The following is a 23,395-nucleotide window of genomic DNA, read 5'->3' as shown; positions in this document are numbered from 1 at the left end:
TTTCTTTATAAATCACTTACCTGCCTTGACCCGTCTCTTACATGAGGGGCTAGACTTGTGAGAAGGAAACTCCTCTTTTAAGAATTATGACCAAAAGGGTGGTGTCTCCTGTCAGGGACGTCTCTGTGAATCGAATCCAGGGCAGTGGGTGACATTTTCAGCGGCGAGTGTGCGCGGGCCGGACTCCCGGGCGCACCGGCGGAAAGGGGGTTTGCCCTTTAAAACCTGCTCCGTGAAGGCTGCTGGGCTGGGAGCGCGGGGCGGGGCCGCCGTCAGGGTCGCGGACCTGATCGGATGTGATGGCTGCTGCATTAGGTCACAGCTCCGCGCTCAAATTGGATCTTGGAGGGTGAGTGTTAACATCTCCAGTGGCCTGGCGATCGCTCATTTGAGTCCTGCATGGTGCCCGGAGACAAAAGGGACCTTTTAAATAATCATTTTGTCTCCAACTCACCAGTGCCGGCTTTGAGCCATAAATGGGTAGCGTCGGTTCTACGGAGATTATTCACCCTTCTCATTTATTTATTTAATGTTGGCGGGATTTTTCAACTGGCCAGTTTCCATATCAGCCCCATCCCCGTCTGTAGTGGGCACAGATGTCCGTGTGCCCCTGCCCCCTCGCCCACATGCGCAGCCGGGGCCGTGGAGCCAGCACCTTCCAGGCAGCCGAGTGGGGGAGGCTCTCTTGTTCTCGCTGTTCCCATAGGCACACTTTTTTCTCTGGAATTTTTTACTTGAGCCATCAACATTTATAGTGTGGTACCTTCTATTTTTATCATACCAATTTCTTATTGTCTACATTTAGAAACCAATTACATTAAATTTTAGTGGATCCTAATTTCTCGTTTAAAAGTATTTTCATAGGACTCATAAAAGGATAGAATCTAAGTGAAATGCTAACACTTTTACTGTGTGTTTTTTACACACACACCCCCCCCCAACTAAATGGATCCTTCATACTCAAGGGTGAAAAATGCCCACGTAGAAAGGGCCTCACACCCTGAGACCATCTGACCCTCCGTGGCGGCAGGGCTTCCAGTGTCCCTTCCCAGCCATAGACAATCCCCTTCCTTGTTTTATTTAAAACCAGTTCGATGTCCAGACCAGGAGAAATGTACTTAGGTCAGCGTGTGGAGTGTGTGCGTAGCTGTGCTTTCTGACTCTTTAAAGAGGAAGTGGGCCTGGCCGGGAGGCTCAGTTGGCTAGAGCATTGTCCCGAAAGGCTGTGGGTTCGATTTCCCGTCAGGGTGCATATGGAAGGCAGCCAATCGATGTTGCTCTCTCAGGCCTCCTCACCTCTGCTCTGACCGCCACCACTGGTCCACGTGGCTCGACACTGCACTTGGCTATCCCCTGCTTTCTGAGTGCGACCCTGCGGGGGTTGGATTTCCCCGTGAACCACTATTCTGGTGGCTTCTCGCCTGTCTGTGAGAAGCCGGGAGCACGTAGGCACAGCTGCGTGACCCAGGATGGACCACCCTGGATATCTGTGTGTCTTCTCAAGTTGAGCTCGTATCCCTTCCCTGGCAACCCCACGGGCTCACCAGACACTCCCCACCCTGGATCAGCTCTTGCCTCCCCCAGTGGTCCAGCCTCATACCTCCCTGGTCACAGGGACTCAGCCTGTCCCCAGAGTGTGAACGCACTCGGGACGCCTGCGCCTTGGTCACTCCCCTCCTCCCCTACCCCACCCAGAATGGTTTCTGTGTTTCTTCACTGGAAGGCCTTCTCAGGTCCCCTCCCAACAGGCCTGGCTGCCCGCCCTGGCTGGTGCGGATGAGCGGGTTACTTCACAGCTGGTTGTGTGACGCGTGAAGGAACCGCCCAGCTCCTCTGCTGACTAAATCTCCCCACCCACTGCTTCCAAGCCCCAGGTCCCCTGGTGGTCAGCATTTTAATAAAAGGAGCCCATCTTGTTGACGAGCCGCCCATCCTTCCAGAACCCCAGCTTCTCTGAGTCCCTGACAAGCTTGTTCAAAGGGCGCCCCCCCCATGTTCCAACAGGGCCGAGCCCCAGTGTGTCCCCAACAGGACACGTTCTGCCTCGGGGCCAGCCGCCATCGGCCGGTCCAGACTCTCCGCTTGGCAGTCCAGGGGTGACGTCAGGTTTCACTCCAGGTGAACTGGGCTCCCCGACTTAGGTCACTGGGAAATGAAATTTTAGGCTGATCAACTATTACAAAGTCAGAGCTTAAACCACAAACTCACAGAAATCTAGAATTAGAACCAAAGAAGGAAATGTTTTTGCTTCCCTTAAATTTTGGCGGTTTGGGGACAAAAGCGAAAATTACATTATTACAATTAATTTTTTGTAGTCTTGAAATTTATTTTCTTGTGGTAAGGTTCACATAACATACACTTTACCGTTTCAGCCATTTTCAAGGGCACAGCTTAGTGGCATTAAGTACATTCACATTCTACGGCCACCACCACCATCCACAGGACGCGCTCAGATTTCCCCAAAAAGAGCCTGTCCCCACAAAACACTGTCGCCCGGGTCCCGCGGCCGCGCGCGCCTCTGGGCGGGCGGGTCTGGGGCGCGGTCGTCCCCCGGCAGCGCCCCCAGCCCTTCGCCGGCCGGACGGCAGGTGGCGCTGACCGGGCGCTCCGCCCAGGGACGCCGCTGATACTCTGTTTCCGTTTCCTCCGCGGGGTCACCGTTAACAACGCCCCTCTTCCTGCAGTGCTGAGCATCCGGGGCGCCCAGGAAGAGGAGCCCACCGACCCCCAGCTGATGCGACTGGACAACATGCTGCTGGCCGAGGGCGTGGCGGGCCCCGAGAAGGGGGGCGGCTCGGCGGCGGCGGCGGCGGCGGCGGCGGCCTCCGGGGGGGCCGGCTCCGACAACTCGGTGGAGCACTCGGACTACCGAGCGAAGCTGTCGCAGATCCGGCAGATCTACCACACGGAGCTGGAGAAGTACGAGCAGGTGAGGCCGGGCTGGGGGCTGCGGCCCCTCGGGGCTGGGGCCGGCTCGCGGCCCTGTCCACAGGCCGGGCGGGGCGGCTCCCTCGGGACAGCGCGGCCGCGGGGACCTGGCGCCGCGCACACTTGGGCTCCGCCCCCGACGCGCGGCCCGTGGCCCGTGGGGCCGGCGGTCGTGGCAGAGCTGCGGCCCTGGAGGGGAGGCCGTCCCGGCGCCGCAGGAGCCACATGGAGCGGCGGGAAGGCTCCGCAGAGCGGCGCGTGGGGGTGTGCCAGCTTCAGAGCCCTCTCCCTGCAGGGCCCTGCGCGCCCTCCTCACACACCCGCTCCCGCACGCTCACCCTCCTCACACGCCCGCTCCCGCACGCTCACCCTCCTCACACGCCCGCTCCCGCACGCTCACCCTCCTCACACGCCCGCTCCCGCACGCTCACCCTCCTCACACGCCCGCTCCCGCACGCTCACCCTCCTCACACGCCCGCTCCCGCACGCTCACCCTCCTCACACGCCCGCTCCCGCACGCTCACCCTCCTCACACGCCCGCTCCCGCACGCTCACCCTCCTCACACGCCCGCTCCCGCACGCTCACCCTCCTCACACGCCCGCTCCCGCACGCTCACCCTCACACGCCCGCTGCCACTCTCACACTCACTCACCCTCCTCACACGCCCGCTGCTGCTCTCACACACTCACTCACCCTCCTCACACGCCCGCTCCCGCTCTCACACTCACTCACCCTCCTCACACGCCCGCTGCCGCTCTCACACACTCACTCACCCTCCTCACACGCCCGCTCCCGCACGCTCACCCTCCTCACACGCCCGCTCCCGCTCTCACACACTCACTCACCCTCCTCACACGCCCGCTCCCACACGCTCACCCTCCTCACACGCCCGCTCCCACACGCTCACCCTCCTCACACGCCCGCTCCCACACGCTCACCCTCCTCACACGCCCGCTCCCGCACGCTCACCCTCCTCACACGCCCGCTCCCACACGCTCACCCTCCTCACACGCCCGCTCCCGCTCTCACACACTCACTCACCCTCCTCACACGCCCGCTCCCGCTCTCACACACTCACTCACCCTCCTCACACGCCCGCTCCCGCTCTCACACGCTCACTCACCCTCCTCACACGCCCGCTCCCGCTCACCCTCCTCACACGCCCGCTCCCACACGCTCACTCACCCTCCTCACACGCCCGCTCCCACGCTCTCACTCACCCCTGCTCATGTGCCCGCTCCCACACTCACGCTCTCACTCACACATGCACATCCTCACACACACACACCCTCACACAATCTCACGCACACCCACACCCACACCTCAAGCTGCCCTGGGACGGCACGCAGCCTGCTTTTCCGGGACCCCTAAGGAACCCCAGCCGCCCGCCGTTTCCCTGACAGGGACGGGTATTGTCCCCTCGGTGGGGGCAGCCTTGTCCTGAAGCCCACAGTTGACTTCCTCCCGTCGAGTTGCCGGGTTTCTCACACTCTTTTCTTTCTTGATCCCAAAAGAAGAGGGAGAGAGAGCAGAAGGTGGGGGCCTCCCCCCCGTCCATGGAGACTGCTGAGGTAGAAGGCAAATGCCATCTTGATAAACGGTTTGAAAATCCAGAGTGAAGTGCTGTGCCGTCTACCTCTGCGTGGGTTTCTCCCAGGTCCCTTCTGTGGGATGGGAGGGTCGTGCTGGAGCAGAAGCCACACGTGGTGCAGTCAGACGCGTGTGGGAGGCCCCGGGTGGGGAGCAGGGTGTGAGAGCCTGTGTGCCATCGCCCCTCACCGTCTCGGGAAGAACACGCGCTCTTGCCACAGTGCTGGCTCGTGGGCGTCTCCTGACCCCCAGGGATCTGACTGGAGAGCCGCTGAGCCACGGGGGCATCCCCACCAGACCTGCGCGCTAGAGCCCAGAGTCTGCCTGAGCAATGGATAACTTGGGAGGATGCAGGGGGCCATTTCCCACAGAGGTCCCCAGCCGGCCCTGGCTCCCTCCTCCCTCGCCTTCACCACTAAGCCTTCCTGGCCTGCCGTCCAGGTAACTCATGCCAAACCCCAGGGGCACTAGAAGAGCCCAGAGTGCAGCTCCCCCACTAAACCCGTAACTAGAATGGAAGGTGTTGAGAACTGGCTTTGTTCTCAGCTCAGGACGCCAGCATCGAACTGGCTTTTTCTTGGTTAAGCCCGCCGCTCCTCTGTCCTCACCCAGCGAGGGCACCAGGACATAGTCGCACTGGCTCCTCACTAATTCTGTGGGTGGGCCCAGGACAGGCCCTGTCGCCATCCCTGCTTGATACAGGCGAGGACACGGAGGTCAGAGGTTAGCTGATGTGTCTGGTCACACGTCGGATGGGGCAGGGTTGCCCCAGGGTCCAGCTTTTGGCACTTCCGGGAGCGGCACTGACCCCACTCTGTGCGGAGCGTGAGCTCCTCTGGACACGAAGGAGCCAGCCTGTCCTCCGTTACTTCCGCGGGCTGGTTTCTTGCACCGGCAGGGAGACTGGGATAAAATGTTCTCACGGACGTGTGCCTGTGCCAAGTAACAAAGGCGTTGGGAGCCGGGAACTTCAGGGAAACTCCATCATTGAGCATGTGTGAGTGAGTGTGGCAGGAACGGCCTCAGTTCCTGTTCTTCACAAGTACTAAGCGATTGTCGCTTTATCCGCGTGGCCACCAACTAGAATGCATTCTGGGTGAGGCCCGAGTGCACACTCTGGTGCTTAATCCCGTATTAATAGCATTGTATTGTTAATTACAGTAAATAGCAGGCTGCAGGGAGATTGTGCCCCTAACTTTCTAGCTGGTCTGTCTGAGAGATAGATCATCTTTCTGTAACCATTCCTTGTGGCAGCCTTTTGAAAAATTGGAAGCCTTGGTAGAGGAAATTGTGTTAGCTGATCAAATTGACTCTTTAATAGTTGCTTTTGTTTTTTGTGTGTATTCTTTTATTTTTAGTATGTTGGTGGTAGATAACCAGATGATCAATCAGCTTCCCCATATGATCCAGAGCCCTCCTCACCCCTCCCCTCAAAAAACACACAACTGCCTGCTCAGCCACTGTTTCACCCTGAGGCTTCGGCTTTTCGGCGGGCCATCCTGGAGGCTGAGGCTGGGCGAGCTGGCATGTTCTAACAGATAAAACCACAATGGCAGAAACCTGGGTGTTGGTCCACATGATGTTGTTTTAGAAAATGGGGCTCCATGGCTTTGCAGGGCTCCCCAGCTTCTGTAAACAGTGCTGCTGGGACGTGGACGGGCTGAGTCTCTGGGCTGATCCAGGCTGGGCCAGGTCAATCCCAGCTGCAGCCCTCAAGGAGATGCCTCATCCAGCGGGAAGGATTCAGGGAAGAAGGTGCCCAGCAGAGAGCAGGATGTTAGCGCCACTCCCGGACCTTGTGCAAGACTTTCTCGGAGGGCTCTTCCTCTGTTCGCCGCTTCCAGAACCCACCTTGGGCTGGCACATGGGACACATCCTTTCAGAAATCCCCCCACCCCTGGGGCCGCCACAGCACTGGCTCCGGGAAGGGACCGTCTCCAGCAGTCCTGTCCGTCTGGGAGCCGCCAGCCGTGAGGGTTCCACTGATTGGTGGTTGTAACCCGCCATCCACGGTACTGGGAGCAGCCCAGCCGCCAGGGGGATGGAGGAAAAGGAGTGGGCAGTCGAGGTCCGGAGAGATCTGGGTCGTGATGTTCTGTCCGTCGGACGTGGACTTGGAACGCTGTGAGCTGTCGGCTGCGTGTCCGAACAGCTGGCCAGCAGCTGTCTCCCTGCTGCTCAGCAGTGGGTGGAGGACTCCACTGTTTGTGGCCGGGCAGGAGGGGCCCTGGGTAAAGTGCCCTGAATAACATCAGATCGTGTGAGTATTTGTATTCTCTGCAATGAAGCACATTAATTTTAGCCGAGCCCTGTAGCTCGGCGGGGGCGGGGGCAGCCCACTTGGCAGGGCCTCCTCATGTGGCCTCATGAAGGGGGACTGCAGGCTGGGATGCTCGCTGTACCCTAACTCTGCAGCCCCTGTCCTGAGCCTCCTGGAATCCCAACCAGCTCACTGCCTGGGTTTATTCCCTCCCCGTTTTTTGTACAGTTAGGGGTGGGGTAGTTCAGGGAAGAAGAGACTTAAAATACAGGCATGTGTTTCTATGGTAGCTCTTCACTGGAGAGCAGGATGCATGGCCCTGATCACCCATGAATGTGTCTTCCCCACATGTCTACAGAGTGGAAAGTACCCATGAACCCCTTATTTTTACCAGTAGGGACACTGAGGCCTGGAGAAGTTTACCCAGTTGTGATAATAGGCTGGATTTCTAAGGTATCAATCTTTTGAAGAGACCATGACACATGTTTATATGGCCAGACACACATACAGTAACTCCGTTCATGCTCCCCATGAGAGGTGGGTATTGTCACCCCCATGTCACACAGAGGAAAGACAAAGACAGACATTAGGGAACTTCCAAAGGCCCACAGCTGAGTGAGTCCGGAGGCGTCCATGCTCCTCTGTGGCCTCCTGCCGTGTTCCCATGAGAGACCTGCTCCCCACAGGGCATGGTGGGCACTGCCAGGCTCCTCAGAGGGGTGGGAAGGATCACACCCACCCGGATGAACAAAGGAGGCTCTGAGTAGTGAAAAGATTTGCCCGGATCTGCAGGAGGCAGGTCAGAGGCAGCCTCCCAGTCCCCACGTAGGCGCAGCCCAGCAACTCCTCTCTATGTACCTTTGGCCGGCCAGCCTCAAAGCCTGGCTCAGAGAACAGGCAGTAACTGTGCTGTTGTTACTGCACTGCTGACAAACGGCTGCGTGCTGCAGACACGTGGCCCTGCAGGTTGTCCTTAGTGAACGCATTCTCTTGTCAAGATTAGGCTGGACCCTCCGAGTCCTTAGTTCATGGATTCTCAAAGCAGCCTGTTGCCTTTTCCGTTACAAATCCCATCCGCTTTGACAACATTGCCGAGTTCACCTGTGAATAGATGCTTTATTGAATGCCGAGCTGGGAAAACCCAGCCACAGATGATAACAACAGTAACTGAAAGAAAGGGCAGGGGGGTCAGAGAGGCTGGTTCGCACTCCAGGAAAGGACGAGCCCCTGGCTGGATGAACGGCAAGTGTGCAGGTTCTGCCTTACGGCTGCTTTCTGCTCTGTGGCTTGGGAAAGGGCCCTCCACCTCTCTGGGCCATGTTTCCCCAACTGTAAAATCAGGAGCTGGGAAAATGATCTTCAGCTCACGCCTGGAGCTGAGGGCATGTTGGTCACACCCTTCGAGGCTCCCGACTACAGGACGAGCCCTGAATCCTGTCATCTGGTGATGCTGTTTGTGTGAGGCCTCCTCGGATGGAGTCTCCTTGTGTCACAGAAATAGGGGATCTCCAAAGGCCAGCAAGGAGGGTTCCTTAAAATAAAATACAAGTAGAAATGGATCACTGAGAAAGTTAGCACCCATGCTGCTGCTCTTCCATATAGAGGTAACGGGCAAGGCGGGAGGTTCTTATTTGACCCCAAACTCTGTCGCTGTGAACATCAGGGTGAAGGTTTGTGATGTGTTTTTTTACACTGAATTTATGTTCTTGTTTTTTACAATAGTAAAATTGTAAAAAACAGATCAAAAAAATGATTAAGAATTTTCTTTTCTCTTGAAATCTATATGTGACCAAAAGTTAGTGTCCAAAGCCTGGAAGGAGTTCCAGGCCGTCACTTAGTTTGTCCCTCCAATTTGACAAAGCCACCAATGAGCCGTTTCACTCCCCGCACACACGCATCCCTGGAGCAGCCACACAGATCCATCAGGGGCCCCTCAACGTGCCATGTCTGTCCCCTCCAGGCCTGCAACGAGTTCACCACCCATGTGATGAACCTGCTGCGCGAGCAGAGCCGGACCCGGCCCATCTCACCAAAGGAGATTGAGCGGATGGTCAGCATCATCCACCGCAAGTTCAGCTCCATCCAGATGCAGCTCAAGCAGAGCACCTGTGAGGCCGTCATGATCCTGCGCTCCCGGTTCCTGGACGCGAGGTGAGTCGCCCACGCTGGCCTCTGGGAGAGACGCTAAGGGGCTGTGACCATGGCTGGTCCCACTCATGGCCCAGTTTTCACCAGTGGCAGCCAGGGAAGGACCATGGGTCAGGAAGGGACAGCTGTGAGACTAGAGCTTCAGGAAACATGGGCTAGAGGGGTGACATTTATCCCAAGAGCAAAGGTGACTTGGCAACAATGACAGCAAAGATAGGACTTGTAGTCCCCTACCACTGGGGACCTCTTCGTGTTTTTTAATTTACTGATTATAGAGAGAGGAAGGGAGAGAGAGAGAGAAGCATCGATTTGTTGTTCTGTCCATTGATGCATCATTGGTTTGCTTCTTGTATGTGCCCTGACGGGACCAAACCCACAACCTTGGAGTATTGGGAAGATGCTCCAACCAACTGAGCCACCTGCCAGGGCAGGGACCTCCTTTACAGGGCCCATTGGGTCTCACTAGCATGTGGCCGTGGCCATGGCACGTATTCTCCAGGACAGACAGTGCTGTTTGGGAGCTGGGATCCTCTCCACGCCGTATGCAGGCCGATGACCACATCCCACGCTCTGGGCTAAGGTTGAGAACAGGCGGATAAGACAAGGTCCTGGGGCACAGGAGGGCGGGGGCTGGTCTGAGGGGCCAAACTTTCCCTCGAGGTTTGATGTTTCTGTCTGGCATTGCTGCTCAGGACTTGCTGTGAGTTCAAAGAATTCCATTGAAACCGTGAATACAAAGGTCCTTTAAGACAGAAACTGCGCAGACGATAAGGCACCGGTTGGTTCTCAGCCCCCCTCCTCTCCAGACCGAAGGATTCGGGCAAATGCTGGGCTTCTCTGGTGTCTGGCCTCCAGCCTGTAAGGGGTGAGGGCGGTGCTCCCCTCCTGCAGACGCACATCCGGGAACCGACCGCGCAGACACCTCTCATGGCATGGCCTCACTTGTCTTCAGGTAGCATCTTCTGCGTAGGCCGATTTCACAATCATTATGTCGGTTTCTGAGGATAATCCCAGTCTATTATTTTTATTATTAAAATGTTCTTTGTGTCCAGGGCTATGCCGATTCATGAGCATGGTCTTATCAGACACAAGTGGGTCTGAATTTTTCACCGCCAGACTCCTGTTTTTATCTCTATTCACCACTATGGTCTCTGCAGCCCACAGGCCTGGCCTCTCCTCAACTCCCTTTCACTCAGTGTGTTTTGAACAAAACAGGAGAATGCCAGCCAGCAGTGTGTCTCTGGGTCAGTAGAATTTCCAATAGAAAGTAAAATTGAAGATCGCTTTTCCCGGCTGGGCGTGGCGATGAATTGGGGATGCCAAAATCCCCCACTGAGGCAGGACCCTGAGCCTCTCCCCGCCAGCCACCAGCCTGGCTTCTCTAAAGCTTCCTCACAGTGCAATGTGCAGTGTCTGGTGGCCTCTGTCTGGGTCCCTCCCTGTGTGCAGCCACCACTCTGCCATCCCCATGGCAACGCCCCTCGTTAAAATGCTGGTGTTGGTATTTATGTTGGCAGATACTGAAAAAAAGAAAATTTGGGTCCAGACTGAGTTCTTTTCAAGAAAGGGATCAGGGAGAAGGGAAAGTGAAGTCATTGTGTCACGGGACCTGTCCTTGCCGTAACTGCTCACCCAGTTCAGGGTCAGACTCAAAGCCAGCTCCTTTCCCTCCACCACTTTGCCTCAGTTGTTCCGTTTGGCACCAGAAGGATGACCCCTTCAAGGGTGTCTTTCCTGCTTTGGCTGCAACCTTTGAATCACCGCCTCTGAGCCAAGGACCTAGTGAGAACAGCTAATCCAAGTGTCGTCATTCTTACCCTTTATGCTGAAGGTATCAGTGAAAGAATAGAACCCCAGATGCCACCCCACGGCTGAGCAAGTGGCTTCCTGAGCTCAGACACTGGTGTCTGCCAAGCTCCTGACCGGGGCAGGTGAAGCCCTGCTCCCTGGGCTGCAGTGGGTCCGCCGGCTGCAGGCACCTGCAGAGGGAGACAGGCTTGCTGCTGGGGTCCCTGCTCAGCACGCTGTGGGTGGGCAGGGCTCGTCGGTGAAAGACTCCATCAAAAATGATAAAATGCAAGGGGGTGTAGTCCAGCAACAGGACTAGTGTTTGTCATGCACCTGTAGGCTCGGGTGTTCCTGCTGTACTGTGTAGCCCCCCATGTTTGTTCTCTCTTGTCACCTAACATGCCCAGACTTAGTGGGAAAACACAGCACAGCCATTATCTCACAGTTCCTGTCATCAGGCGTCCAGAGCTGTGAGCCCGGTACCCTCTGAGGCTGTGACCTCATCTGAGGCGCAGGTTGTCTCCCAGGCTCGTTCCCGTGTGAGCAGAATCCATTCCTTGTGACTGAGGAGGGAGGTGCCAGCTCCCAGAAGCCACCCTCTCCACAGGGACCCACAGTGCGGCCCGCAGGAGAATCTTGACATTTTAAGCTTTAACCTGATTCTCCCTTTTCACAGACTTAAATCCGCTGATTATAGCCAAAGCAGAGGAATGGCAGCCTGTCATTTCCACAGTCCACCCGCCCTCAGGCTCTGAGCAGCGGGGTCCTCGCGGGCCTCCGTAGGGTTCCGCCTTCCCCACGCAGCTGAGCTCTGGCCCAGGTTTCGTCCTTACACTGGCTTAACTGTGCCAGGAAATTATAACTTTAAAATCCGTCCATTCTCTCATTTGTTCGATCATTCATCACCACCCGCCTTGGGCTGTAAAAGTGAGCGAACCTGAGCTCTATAAACAGAGCAGATGCACCCTCTCAATGATTGTGTAGCAACAATTTGACTTTTTTCGATAACATTTTGCTGGAGAGAACAGAGGAGCGTGAACATGGTTAGAAGCGTCCGTCGCACCTCACCCCTGTTAGAGGGGACAGCAGAAAATGAATCAGCAGAGGGGAGGGTGGCAGGTAAGAGGCCAGACGTCCAGGGGCTCTGCTCCACCGGCTCCGTGATTTACTATCGGGTGGAGTACTCACGCATTGCCCATGCTTACTAGCCATTGGAACAACAAAGGTGAAAGCCCATATATGGGTCCGGCCTTCAGGGAGCTCATCTCGTGGGACAGAGACTCCTAGGACTCCACACAAAGCCGCAGGTGAGCTCGTGGGGCGTACCTGCCAGCCCCCGTGATGACGGAGAGTCGGGTGGGCAGGTAGTCCTGTGTCTCAGAGGAGCACGATGTTAGAGAAGCGAGAGCCGCGGGAGGCAACGCGACCCAGTGTCCGCGGCATCACTGACTCGAGTGCGCCCTCGAGCGCTGCGTGTTCAGCCCTGGGGTCTCAGATAAGAGTGAAACGTGGCTCCTCCCATGGGGATTTGCCCAGCCGCTGGGGAGACAGACACCTGCGCCAGCGCTGGGGCAAGAAGGGCGCGGTGGTGCGAAGCGGCAGAGAGCGTGCAGTGCGAGTGTCTTTGGGGAACGGGGCGCCTGCGGTGTGGCTGGATGAGCTGTGTGCCGGTGTCAGATTCAGGGGAAGGGGGCACCAGGGACGGGATGGACCCCCTGGAACTCCTGAACTGTGTCAGTGAACATTTTGAAATTGGATTAGGGTTAGAGGTAGGGTTAGGGTTAGAGTTAGGGGTTAAGTTTAGGGCTGGGGTTAGGGGTAGGATTAAGGTTAGGTGTTAAGGTTAGGGGTAGGGTTAGGGTTATAGTTAGGGTTGGGGTAGAGTTGGGGTTAGGGCTAGTGGTTAGGGTTAGGGTTATAGATAGGGTAAGGGTAGGGTTGGGTTTAGGGTTAGTGGTTAGGGTTAGGGTTAGGGCCAGTTGGTTAGGGTTAGTGGTTAGGGTTAGGGCAGGGGACAGCACATATGGTACTTAGCAACATATTTCCACAGTGCCTATATGTACTACTCTCAGATCACTCAGATTCTAAAAGTTTTGTCCCTAAAATACTGCACTTATCCTGTAATATTTAATCCAGGTTCACATTTCTTAAATTGAAACCTAGTTTCTGATCGGCTTGACATCGCTTCACGGAAACACGTGAAGCCAAAGCTAAGCACCTAAGTGTCTCAGCTCAAGGAGCCGTTTGTCGGGAGGGTATATGTTCACTGGGTTCCCTGAAATTCTGAAAACTCCTAATCCTGGGCTTTCTCAGGCCCGAGGCTGAGACAGCAGGGAAGGGGTGTTGAATAGGTCCACCAAGGAGCCGAGACCACCTTGGGTCAGTTGCCTGACGCAGGGAGGAGCGAGTGGGAACAGCTGTCCGCTCGTCCCTGGCCATCCTCTCGTTCCCGAGAGGCTGCCTTCCAGCTCAGTTGGATGAGTCACAAAAACACACTGTAATGTTAGTGCAAACAAGTGAGCGAGGCTCTCCCAGGTCGCACAGCCTTTGGAGTTCAGATCCCCAGCCCCCAAACAACTGTCTTCTTTAGGCCAAGAGGAAGCCAGAGGCTACGTAAGGACAGGCCTGGGGACCTAGTTAGCCACAGGATCCTCCTAAATTCCCATCATGCCAGAGCTTCAAACACATGCCTACTTTTTAGTTGGGTTTTTAGTCCAGTCTTTCCAATTTCTGATGCTGGGTGACCCAGAAACTCATCGTGATTTGGGAGAGCGACTTGGTCTTGGTGTAATCTGGACAGATGTGGTTCATACCTATGGACAGATGGTGTTCGCCCAGTAAAATCAGGCACTTCATTGTGTTAATTAATCCAAGCGGGACCCTGAAAACACAATATTAGCTGAATTTCCTGTCCAGCAAGGTGCTCCGTGCTTTCTGTTGGCTAAATTGGGAAATTCTACCCTGACGTACCCAGGGACATTCAGGCATCTTGTCAATAAGGAAAAGCTTTTGATAAAAGCAAGAAAGGCAACGAGCTAATAGAACTACTTTAAGGAAGAGGGCCCCACCTCCTGTGGGAGGGCAACCAGCTCTGCAGTGAGCCAAGGTCTCCTCACCTTCCCAGAGGAGGCAGTAAAGGAATTCTCACTTTGAAGTAGTTCCATTAGCACTTTTTTTAAGGTAGAAAAATGCTCTTATTCAAAAAGTCGTCATCCCCTCTGCCCCCTGTATAGTAAAGATGTTGTGCGCGGGCTTCTGGTTTGCAACTTGGCCACTCTCCTTACCTAGGAAGTGTGCCTTCCTCCGGGGCAGGAGCCCAGCCCTCGGGGTCCCTCCAGGCCCTCCTCCCAGATGCCTTTTGGAAATGCCTGCAGGTGCATGGGGATAGAATAAAGAGAATGGTAACTTACTTTGAACTTCAGCTGAGAGTCTCTGGGATTCCCTGGGGGGGGATCTGTGCAGAAAGGAAGGCTGGTTTACATCAGGCGGACTAGAGTTGGCAGAGTGACCTTCAGACTGAGCTCCCCGTTGGGAACTGGGCGTGACCATCTCTACCTCACTAGCTGTGGAAAATGAATGACTTGCATTGGTTGTGTGAGGGCTCAGGCCTAGTGCCTGGGACCTGGTGGGAAGCACTCTGTCCCCACCGTGCCCAGCCTGGTCCATGCAGCAGGCACGTGCCGAGGGCTAGCTGTCCCTTACCCTCGCCCGAGGTTCCTGTGATGCGCCTCACTGTCAGCTGAGGAGGCGCAGGCTTAGAGAGGCATCAGCATCCCAAGTCACCGGCTGGGGTTCAGTTAGCCCAGGACTCAAAGCCAAGATGGTCTGAAACCTCGTGCTTACCCCGCTGTGTGTAAACACGCTCCAGCCCTCTTCTGGGCCCGGTGCAGTGTTTAACAGATGCGTTTGGTGATGGTTTCGGCATCCCCTTCGCACAGTCTCCTCTCAAAAAAGTGGCTTTCTCCAGGGCCCCCTTCTCTCCCTGTTTGTGTGAATTTGGTGTGAATTCGGTTTTGTTGTCTCATTTGGTTCCTTTCTCCCACGCAGGCGGAAGAGACGGAATTTCAACAAGCAGGCGACGGAAATCCTGAATGAGTATTTCTATTCCCATCTCAGCAACCCTTACCCCAGTGAGGAAGCCAAAGAGGAGTTAGCCAAGAAGTGCGGCATCACCGTGTCCCAGGTGAGGACCCAAAGGCCCAGCCTGCGGCCCGGCCGGGTGGCCACCGGGCAGGGACTGGGAGGTTGGCGTTACTCAGCTTCATGCCCTGCAAGTTGGAGCAGCTGCAGCCCTGAGATGGCCCAGGTGGCGCATGCAGTGTGTAAATGCAGAGCTTTGGTAAGTGCCTGGGAAACTGGAGAGGGACCGGCCAAAACCAAAGACGAGGTGGAGGGCGCGCAAAACAGGGCTTGGCTCCTCCCAGCAACCGCCTGCTGCTTCAAGCGGGAAGGTTCCTGTTTAAACTTGGAAAGTTATTTGCATTTCTCATGTTGTTTCTCAAGCACAGTCCGTTCCTCAGCCCGTGTTCTGCCCAACCCAGGAACTCTACAGGTGAGGGGATGGAACCAAGTGGAAGGACTGAAATGCCTTCTCTCTTATGCCCACTGTAGCCACAGGTGTGCAGGAATTTTAACAGGTCCTGTGACTGCCATGGTATAGTCACGCACAGCACCCCCGAGCGCCGCCTCCCCAGAGAGCTGTGACCGTAGCAGGTGCCTGTTGATGTGGACAGATGCAGGGTATCTGAGTCTTTAGCATTCGTGTAGAGCAGGAGAGGAGGCGGTGTTTACATGTAAGAGGCTCTATCGAACTTCTCACTCAGTCGGAACCTTGATTCTACCACCATCTCTACTTGGGACCAGGAGGGAAAGTTTTGAATTCTATTAGAGAAAGTTTTTGTCAGAATTATGCCACATGCAAGAGACCAAAATGTACTGATATTTCCATAAGAGGGGGTGAAGGGGGAGCAGGCCCACTGCAGTGAGAAATCTCACTGAGCAGTTCCCAGTCGTTTGTACCAGCTGAGCATCTGTACCCTTGCACCGAGCCCTGGCTTCTGTTGCTCCCCGCAGGGCACGCTCCCACCAGCCTGTGACCAGCCAAGCAGAATTAGGCCTTGCCAGAACTCAGACTCCCCATGGGGTATTTGCAGTGGATAGCTTGCCAGGGGCTCCCCACCAAGCTGTGTGATTTTGCAGCGGCATTAGCCACACCTTCCAGAAAGAGAAGGTGGAAAGAATGGACCCCTTTCAGCTCAGATCTCCCTTAGGTGCTCTGACCCAGTGGAAGGCCATTTCCAGTCCTGACCACCCCAAGAAGTATGACCCCAGGGGTCAGACACAGGCAGCTTCTTTTCATCTGGGTCTCTAACCCTTCTTCTCTGAATCTAGACCCTTTGTCCATGAGGAAAGAGAACTGACTTTTTTTATGTTTGCCACGTGTTTGAGGAATGGCTCCAGCTGGGAGCCACGCCACCAACTCCCAGTCAGGACGTGTCAGCCACAGAATCCTCTGTTACCTGAATCCTGATTCTGGGATTCCAAATTCCGGGTCCCTTTGGAAAACAGCAGGAGCTCTCTGGGAACCAGTCTGTGTTTCATCCACATAACGGATGGGCCTGGCCTGTTCCAGCAACCTCACTTCCTTTGTGTGGAAACTCAAAGTGCAAATAGCTTATCCATTAAAAGAACTACATAGGTGTCACCCTGTCCTTCTCCGCCCACCCTGCAGCATCAGTCCTCCCCATGGCAACCACACTGCTCCACTGTTGTCAAACAAGTCCAGGGGACAGTCTGTGAGATCATGGCCAAGAGTCACTGTGAGGTCGGGGAACTCACTCTCTTCCGGCCTTAGTTGCCCCATCCACCAACCGTGGTTCCTTGGACCCCGTGCTGTATTAAATCTCCACCTGGTTCCCACATCTAGGGGATGCCTTCTGAACTGCCTCCCTGCCTCCTTCTTTCTTTCTTCCCCTCTTGATTGACAACAGCCCTGCCCGGGAGAGCCCCGTGCCTGGCCGTCCGCAGCGCCGTTCCCTCTGCAAGCGCCTCCTTCCTCGGACACTCCCGCGCAGCCTTGGAGGATCTGCTGCTCCACCTGCCCTAAAATGCTGTTCTTTCTTTAGCGCTCATCTCTTTATGTCCCACCCTATGGTTCTGAACCATTGTTTTAAGTCACCAGTTCTTTGTAAATCTACATCCTAATGAGTCCTCCCATGATTCAAATCAAAATGTGCTCACACACCAAAATCCATCTGAAGTCCATCCCTTGACCTTCTCAGCCCTTCCTGCGTCCCAGTGCTGCCTGGAGGGTGACCTACAGAGGGCAGCATCGGCAACACCTGAGACCTTGGTAGAAATGTAAATTCTAAGGTCTCACCTGATCCTGAATCAAGGTCTCACGGGGGTTAGGAATCTGCTCTAACAAGCTCTCCCTGCACTGGACTCTGACCAACACTGTCCTGCACTCTCTGAGTGATCCTGTCCATGTTCACAGCCACAGTCACCTCTATCTGAATATCCAGGTGGGACTTCGCACCTGCAACACCAAACTCACGCGTGATACTTCCCACTGGACTTTGCCAGGGCTGTGTCCACGGGCTCTTCAACCTTAACATGTTCAAAATGTGCATCAGAATCTCCTCAGAGAATCTGGGGTTCCACTGTCCCAGACTATGCCTGTGGTCTGTGTGCCCAGGTGCCTTGCGGACCCCTCAGTCCATGATGCTGAACAGTGAGCTCATTCATGGGAACCCTGGTTCTATGCGTCACCCAGGGCGTGTGACAGCAGCTGGTGGGAGACCAGGAATGCCAGCCGGACCTGGCTTCTTCCCTCCCATTCTGCTGTTCTCACCTAGAAGGGAACTGTCCCCAACATGTCCCTCCTCTACCCTCTCCCTTCCCGTTTTCTCGCTTGTAGCTGATTTCATCCTCCTCAGGCATGCCCTTCATCCTCAAAAGTCCCCCGGACTCTCTTCATCTCCCCCTTTCTCAGCTCACCCAGTTCCCTTCGAAGAACCCCTGCCTCCTTTGCTCTCTGCTCCACAAGCAATCAAAAGGCAACCACAGTTCCAAATGATGCCTATGGACAGTGGAAAGCTGTGTCAAGGAAAACAGGAATTTGGGGGTGAAATTAGACAGTGGTTCTTGAGTGGACCCAGATTGCCCCTTGTCTTCTGGATAACTTGGTTTTTCTGACTCACAAGCAGCTACAATAAACAGAGCACTTTCTTACTGGATGTCTCCCGTGTTTGCTAATGCTGCAGTGGCAAGGCTTGGTTTTTACAGCAGAGCCTTTGCATTTCTGCTGTTTTATACGCTGCATAGGACAATGAGGGTTAGCTTGTGAGATTGCTAAATTTTGCTAATGTATTCAAAAACAAGTGTAGTTTGAAAGAATTTCCTTTGTCTGCCATTGTCGGGCACATACAGATGCTGTGTAAGCTGTGGTGCAAGTGCTACCAACCCCCACCCCCCACCCTCTCCAGGTTCATAGTTTGTTTTGTAATTATGCAAAACCCCAACATTTTAGTGCTAACTCGCATCTGGAATATGGGGCATAAATGTTCCTTCCTAGGCAGGAATTGGGGGAGGAAAGCACACATTCCACTGACTCCACTTGTGTCTGGCAGTCACCGTGGTGCATCAGCACACTAAAGGCTCTGACAAGTCCCACAGCAAAGCCTTGGTGTGAGGGCCCTGGGGCACAGTCAGGCCAGGACAGCTGCCGTGAGCCTCGCCACAAAACAAAATTAACAAACAAAAAAACAAACAAGGAGTGAGGTTTATTTCGTGTGTGGCTCTGACGTGGAGGCCTGGAATTCCCAGCATCTCTTAGGTAGATGACGCTGGCCTGGCAGGCACAGGGATGGTAATCAGCTCTTAGTACAGTCAGCCAAGAATCTAATCCACGTCAAAATGACTTAACCCCCCAAATGTGAATGTAAGCCGTCGATGTTACTAGAAATCTATATGGATATTTAAAGGTCTGTGGACTTTTATTGCCCAAAGTCAGCATTAGCATTGCTATGACAAAGGAAATTGTTGCAAAAACTATGCTTTTTTTAAAATGCCTTTCGTTTTAGAGTCATACTTAAGAGGTAAGCAAACTTCAGACGCTTGCCCTGGACCGAAAGGGTCCTGGTTTAAAGAGCAGGCCCTCCCTCGGGGAGTTTCTGTCCCCGAGGCTGTGCTGCACTGTGCTGTGTTCAGCGGGCATCTCACTTCGTACCCCTGCTGCTCCCGAAGCCCTCACCTCGGACCTCTCGGGCAGGCTGTGGAATCTTCACTGATGGGACCACCCACCCCGCAGCCCCCCCCCCCCCCCGCTGTTTGTGTTAACCTCTCGTCTTCTCTTACACTGCTCTAGGTATCAAACTGGTTTGGAAATAAGCGAATCCGGTACAAGAAGAACATAGGTAAATTTCAAGAGGAAGCCAATATTTATGCTGCCAAAACGGCTGTCACTGCCACCAATGTGTCAGCCCACGGAAGCCAAGCTAACTCACCCTCAACTCCCAACTCGGCTGGTTAGTTTCCTCTTTGATTTGGGGGGACTGGGCTCCATTCTTATACTTGCTTTTTCTGCATCGGGGTTTTCTTCAAACCTTCAGGTTGCTCGATTTATGAATTCAAGTGTCCTTGTGGTGGTTGGTGCCCCTGTGGGTTTTCCCTCTCATTTCTAAACAGAGAGGTGTTACGCCGCTTACGAGAAGGGCTTGCCCGGAGGTGAGCACAGGTGTGTCTGTTTAAGGTAAATGGGTTGGTTTTGATGAGGTGACCTCTCCCGTCCCCCTTCGGAGATGCCCCTGAGGAAGCTGGACTGGCTGCTTAGGCCTGGCCCCAGGGCCCTGGCATGTGGTCTGTTTCGTGGGAATTTTACCCTGTCTGCCTTGCTGCCCCATCACACACTGCCCTGGTCACCTACAAGCTTGGGTTCTGCACATGAACATTCACTCTTCTGGTCAATACCCCATTCGAATGTTTAGTTCTGCAAAGCCAGACTGTAATTATTTCTGTACTTTTAAAAGTTGTCATTCTTCATTTTATTTTGTTGGTTTTCTTTCTGTAAACTACAAAAGGAAATTGCCAATTAAGGAAAATTCTTAATTCAGATTATTCAGATTTCCATCTTCATGTTACACTGTCAGTCATCCACTCTGTCCCTGGTTTTATTTTAGTAAATATGCGTTGTAACACCAATTCCAGAGTATCATTAATTCTGAACTTCCCCTTGTGAAAAGAAAACATAGTCAAAATGCCTAACATATAACCTGACTGTCTGAGTGCTGTGGGAGGCGTGTCTGTCCTATGGGGTCATGTCTACACTGTGGGAGGCGTATCTGTGCCATGAAGGGCGTATCTATGCCCTGGGGGGGGGGGTGCTATGAAGGGGTGTCTGTGCCATGGAGGGGCGTGCCTGGGTGCTGTGGAGGGGGTGTCTGTGTGCTATAGGAGGCATGTCTGTGTGCCATGGGGGTATGTCTGTGCTATGGGAGGCATGTCTGTGCCATGAGAGGCATGTCTGTGCTGTGGGAGGCATGTCTGTGCCATGAGAGGCATGTCTGGGTGCTATGGAAGGTGTGTCGGTACTTTCTTTAAAGGAAAAAAACAGAAATATTTCCCATTTAAATAAGTCTGACTTCCACTGATGGCAGTTCACCCCATGGCTGGGGGTGCACACCTGAGAAACCCATGCCTCCAACTTTAAAGGCTCACACATTTAAATACATTAGCTCATAATATGATTAAAAATCTAATTTCCAACCTTTCTGGGGGCATGTGGTATCCTTGACCCCAGAGCTTGTTTGCCTAGTAAAATGAGTTCCCCTCCTACCTGTGGTGGGTTGTTCTTGAGGACACACGAGGCTCCACATCCGTGAGCTTCCAGGCGCACACGCTTGTTAGGATAAGGTCTCCAATCCAGGGGCTATGCTGTCGTGGCTCCTGTTTAAACGAATCCCGCGTGGAGAGCAGCCCGGGCTTTGTAAACGTGGGCGTGGTGAGACACGCAGCATCCCACCCAGTTGGGTTTCTCCAGCAGCCCAGGTGGGGGGCTGTGGAGCGGACGTGCTGTTGGGGGGTTTGTGTGTGGCTTCCTTCCTCCCCTCGTGGTGTGACTGACGGAGGACCAGGGCTCACAGGTTAAGAACCAGAGTCTCCTTCTGCCCCTTCTGGTCCGTGGTCGTGCCCGCGGGCCCGGCAGCTCCAGTGGAATCGACCGTGAGGCGGGCATTTTCGCTCGTGTCCTTGGAAGAACAGGTTTGTCAGCCTGAGCAAAACACTCGCACCCCTGCAGAGGTTACCATAATGCAAAGCAGAGATCGCAGTGGCTTTTCCTGTCCCTGATCGGTCTGCCCTGCAGATGGCTCGGTGTGATTTACGACTCGTCCTCAGACGGGCCCTGTAGACTCCCCTCATTACCACATCCGTAACTTTTCTTCTTCCCCAAAGCTCTTAAAACGAGAGAACAGGAAGCATTTGCACCCCCTCATCTGCGTGTGAGAATCACGTTGGCTCTCTTGGAATGTCACTCTATGATTACAGTTTTCTGGGAAATTGTTCTGGTGGCTTAAACTTCAGGTGACTATTCTGAGCACAGAGTAAATGATTATGGAGAATGTGAGCCAAACCTTCCAGGCGTTGTGAAGCCGCTGGAAATAACGTATGGAGGAGCCCGTTGTGTGCCTGCTCTGGGGCGGAGCAAAGGCAGCTGCAGTAGCAGGGCTCCCGAAGGACGGGCGCTCCCCGGGGCGGGCTGTGACCGGCTCGCCTGCGTCCTGCTCGCCGCACAACCCAGTCGCCGCGCAGAGAAGGGGGAGCTCTCAGAGGCCCAAACCTCCCACGCGGCGTGTTTCTAATGTTGCGTATTGGCTCTTCAATAGTTCTAACGGTAAATGATCATGAAAACAGACGGTGGGTTTTTAACAAAAGGGTAGCGTGCGGAGCTTTATTCTGGCTGAGTTTGAAGCCTCCTGTCCTGGAACCCAGGGATGTTCTATGTCCGTGGCATCGATGCAGGAGTGTTTGTCAGACGTTTACTCAATATAGGTCCGCATTCCTACTGTGAGGAAGATACTTTGCAGCAAGTCTCCCCTCTAGAGGCCTCTGTTCTTTATATCATCGTTCAGGCCACTTCCAATATCCCTGTTTGCTGATATATGCCGGGTCTTTTTCCTTAAGCATAATTCACAAAAATCACTTAAAACTAGGACCTGTGGCAGATTAGCAAGCATCTAGAGATACTTGGCAAACGTCATGTTTTATGCCAGCAGAGTTGGGCAGAATGAATGGAGCAAAGAGGAAGAAAAGCGGGCAGAAAGAAAGTTTTAAAAATAAAGCAAAAACGGGCCCGTTGCAGCACTAATTATGACCCTGGATCCAGAATTCTTCTGGCGTGACCTTAAGCGGCACAATCTCCATTTCCTGTGGATGTTGAGACAATGAAAGCAAGAGTTGAGGTCTCAGATAAATAGAGCCCTAAGGGGAAGGTTGGATTATCTTTTGGGAAGGTTGGTGGACGTTTTAACCTCCAAGAAGGAAGAAATTGGCTTGTGCGTTATAGATGTTTGCAGTGGCCGAGCATCGACGCCAGTGTTGGATCTGGATCTGTGACCAGCCGGGGCCCGGCGCAGCCGGGTTTGAGTTTTCTGCTTAGCTGCATGTGCATGGCGAGGACAGTGGCAGATCCAGCCATGGCAGTTGTCCCCCGGCCCTGTTTCCTTAGTGGGAGCCCTCGTTCCTGTTCTCATTCCACCCCTAAATAGGCCTGGCGCTTTTCGGGGTTGGTGGAGCATTGTCACATTAAAGCCCGGGACTCTGGCTTCCTCAGAGAAGATTGTGTCATCCCCATGGTCAGAGAGATGGCCCCCGACCCAGAGAAGGTGGCCGGCACATCTAGGAGGCCCACAGGACCCTGAGCACTTTGTGTTTCAAAACTAAGTGAAAGAGTGTATCCCACTGATGTTTCTGTTGCGTTCCTGTGTTTCTCACTCTTAACTCTTACGTCTCAGTGGAAATGGAAAGAGCCTCGAGGGCTCGAGCCCCAGACCCGTGGCCTTCACACCCCCTGCGGGATTTCCCATCCGCCCGACAGCCTTCCCTTTGCCACTGTGCCCTGAGTAGAAAGCAACCATGACTTTGGAATGGGCGGAGGAGGAACCATGGGAGACAGACAGGCGAGCCTAGGACATAATTAGGCTTTCATCCAGCAGAGGGGCTCTATCTTCTGAGCCTCCTAATGGTGTGGGATCCACTCTGACCAGGCGGCCATCTGATCTGTGTGGAGTTCTTGTTTCTAAACTGCAAGCATCAGGGCCATATCTCCATACATCTGCCCCTAAAAATGCTGTGGAAACAATGCACAAGTGCTTGGCAACAGGTTGCGCTCCTTCAGAGGGAAAACCAAGCCCATTCCTGTTCTAGGTCATGGGCGCCCAGCAGGGCAAGCTTCACCCGGGGACATTCAGAACTGTCTGCACACACTTTTGGTTACCACCGTTTGGGAGGGTGGGTGCTCCTGGCATCCGGTGACTAGAGGCCTAGGACGTGAGTGATCATTTGCAATATGACATCCCCACAGTAAGGATGGAGTGGGCCCACGACAGCAGTGGTTGCCTGGTCCAGGAGCCCTGTTCGATGTTTAGGTTTTATCATTAGTGCTTCTCCTTTTCAGATGGTTA

General features: G+C 54.3%; 1 protein-coding gene across 2 annotated transcripts in view; it reads left to right on the top strand.

Annotated features, from left to right (window-relative positions):
- Positions 1–23,395, top strand: part of PBX1 (PBX homeobox 1) — a 220,922-nt gene that overhangs the window by 177,352 nt on the left and 20,175 nt on the right. For both annotated transcript variants that reach the window (XM_081121850.1, XM_081121851.1), the window contains exons 3-6: positions 2,685–2,929; positions 8,740–8,930; positions 14,763–14,898; positions 19,084–19,243. In XM_081121850.1, coding sequence (XP_080977976.1) covers positions 2,685–2,929; positions 8,740–8,930; positions 14,763–14,898; positions 19,084–19,243 — 732 coding nt within the window. The remainder of the gene's footprint in view (positions 1–2,684; positions 2,930–8,739; positions 8,931–14,762; positions 14,899–19,083; positions 19,244–23,395) is intronic.

The sequence above is a fragment of the Miniopterus schreibersii genome, assembly GCF_964146895.1.
Source record: "Miniopterus schreibersii genome assembly, chromosome: 19".
Lineage (NCBI taxonomy): Eukaryota > Metazoa > Chordata > Mammalia > Chiroptera > Miniopteridae > Miniopterus > Miniopterus schreibersii.
The sequence above is the reverse complement of the archived record's forward strand: the minus strand, read 5'-3'. Positions and strand labels throughout refer to the sequence as shown.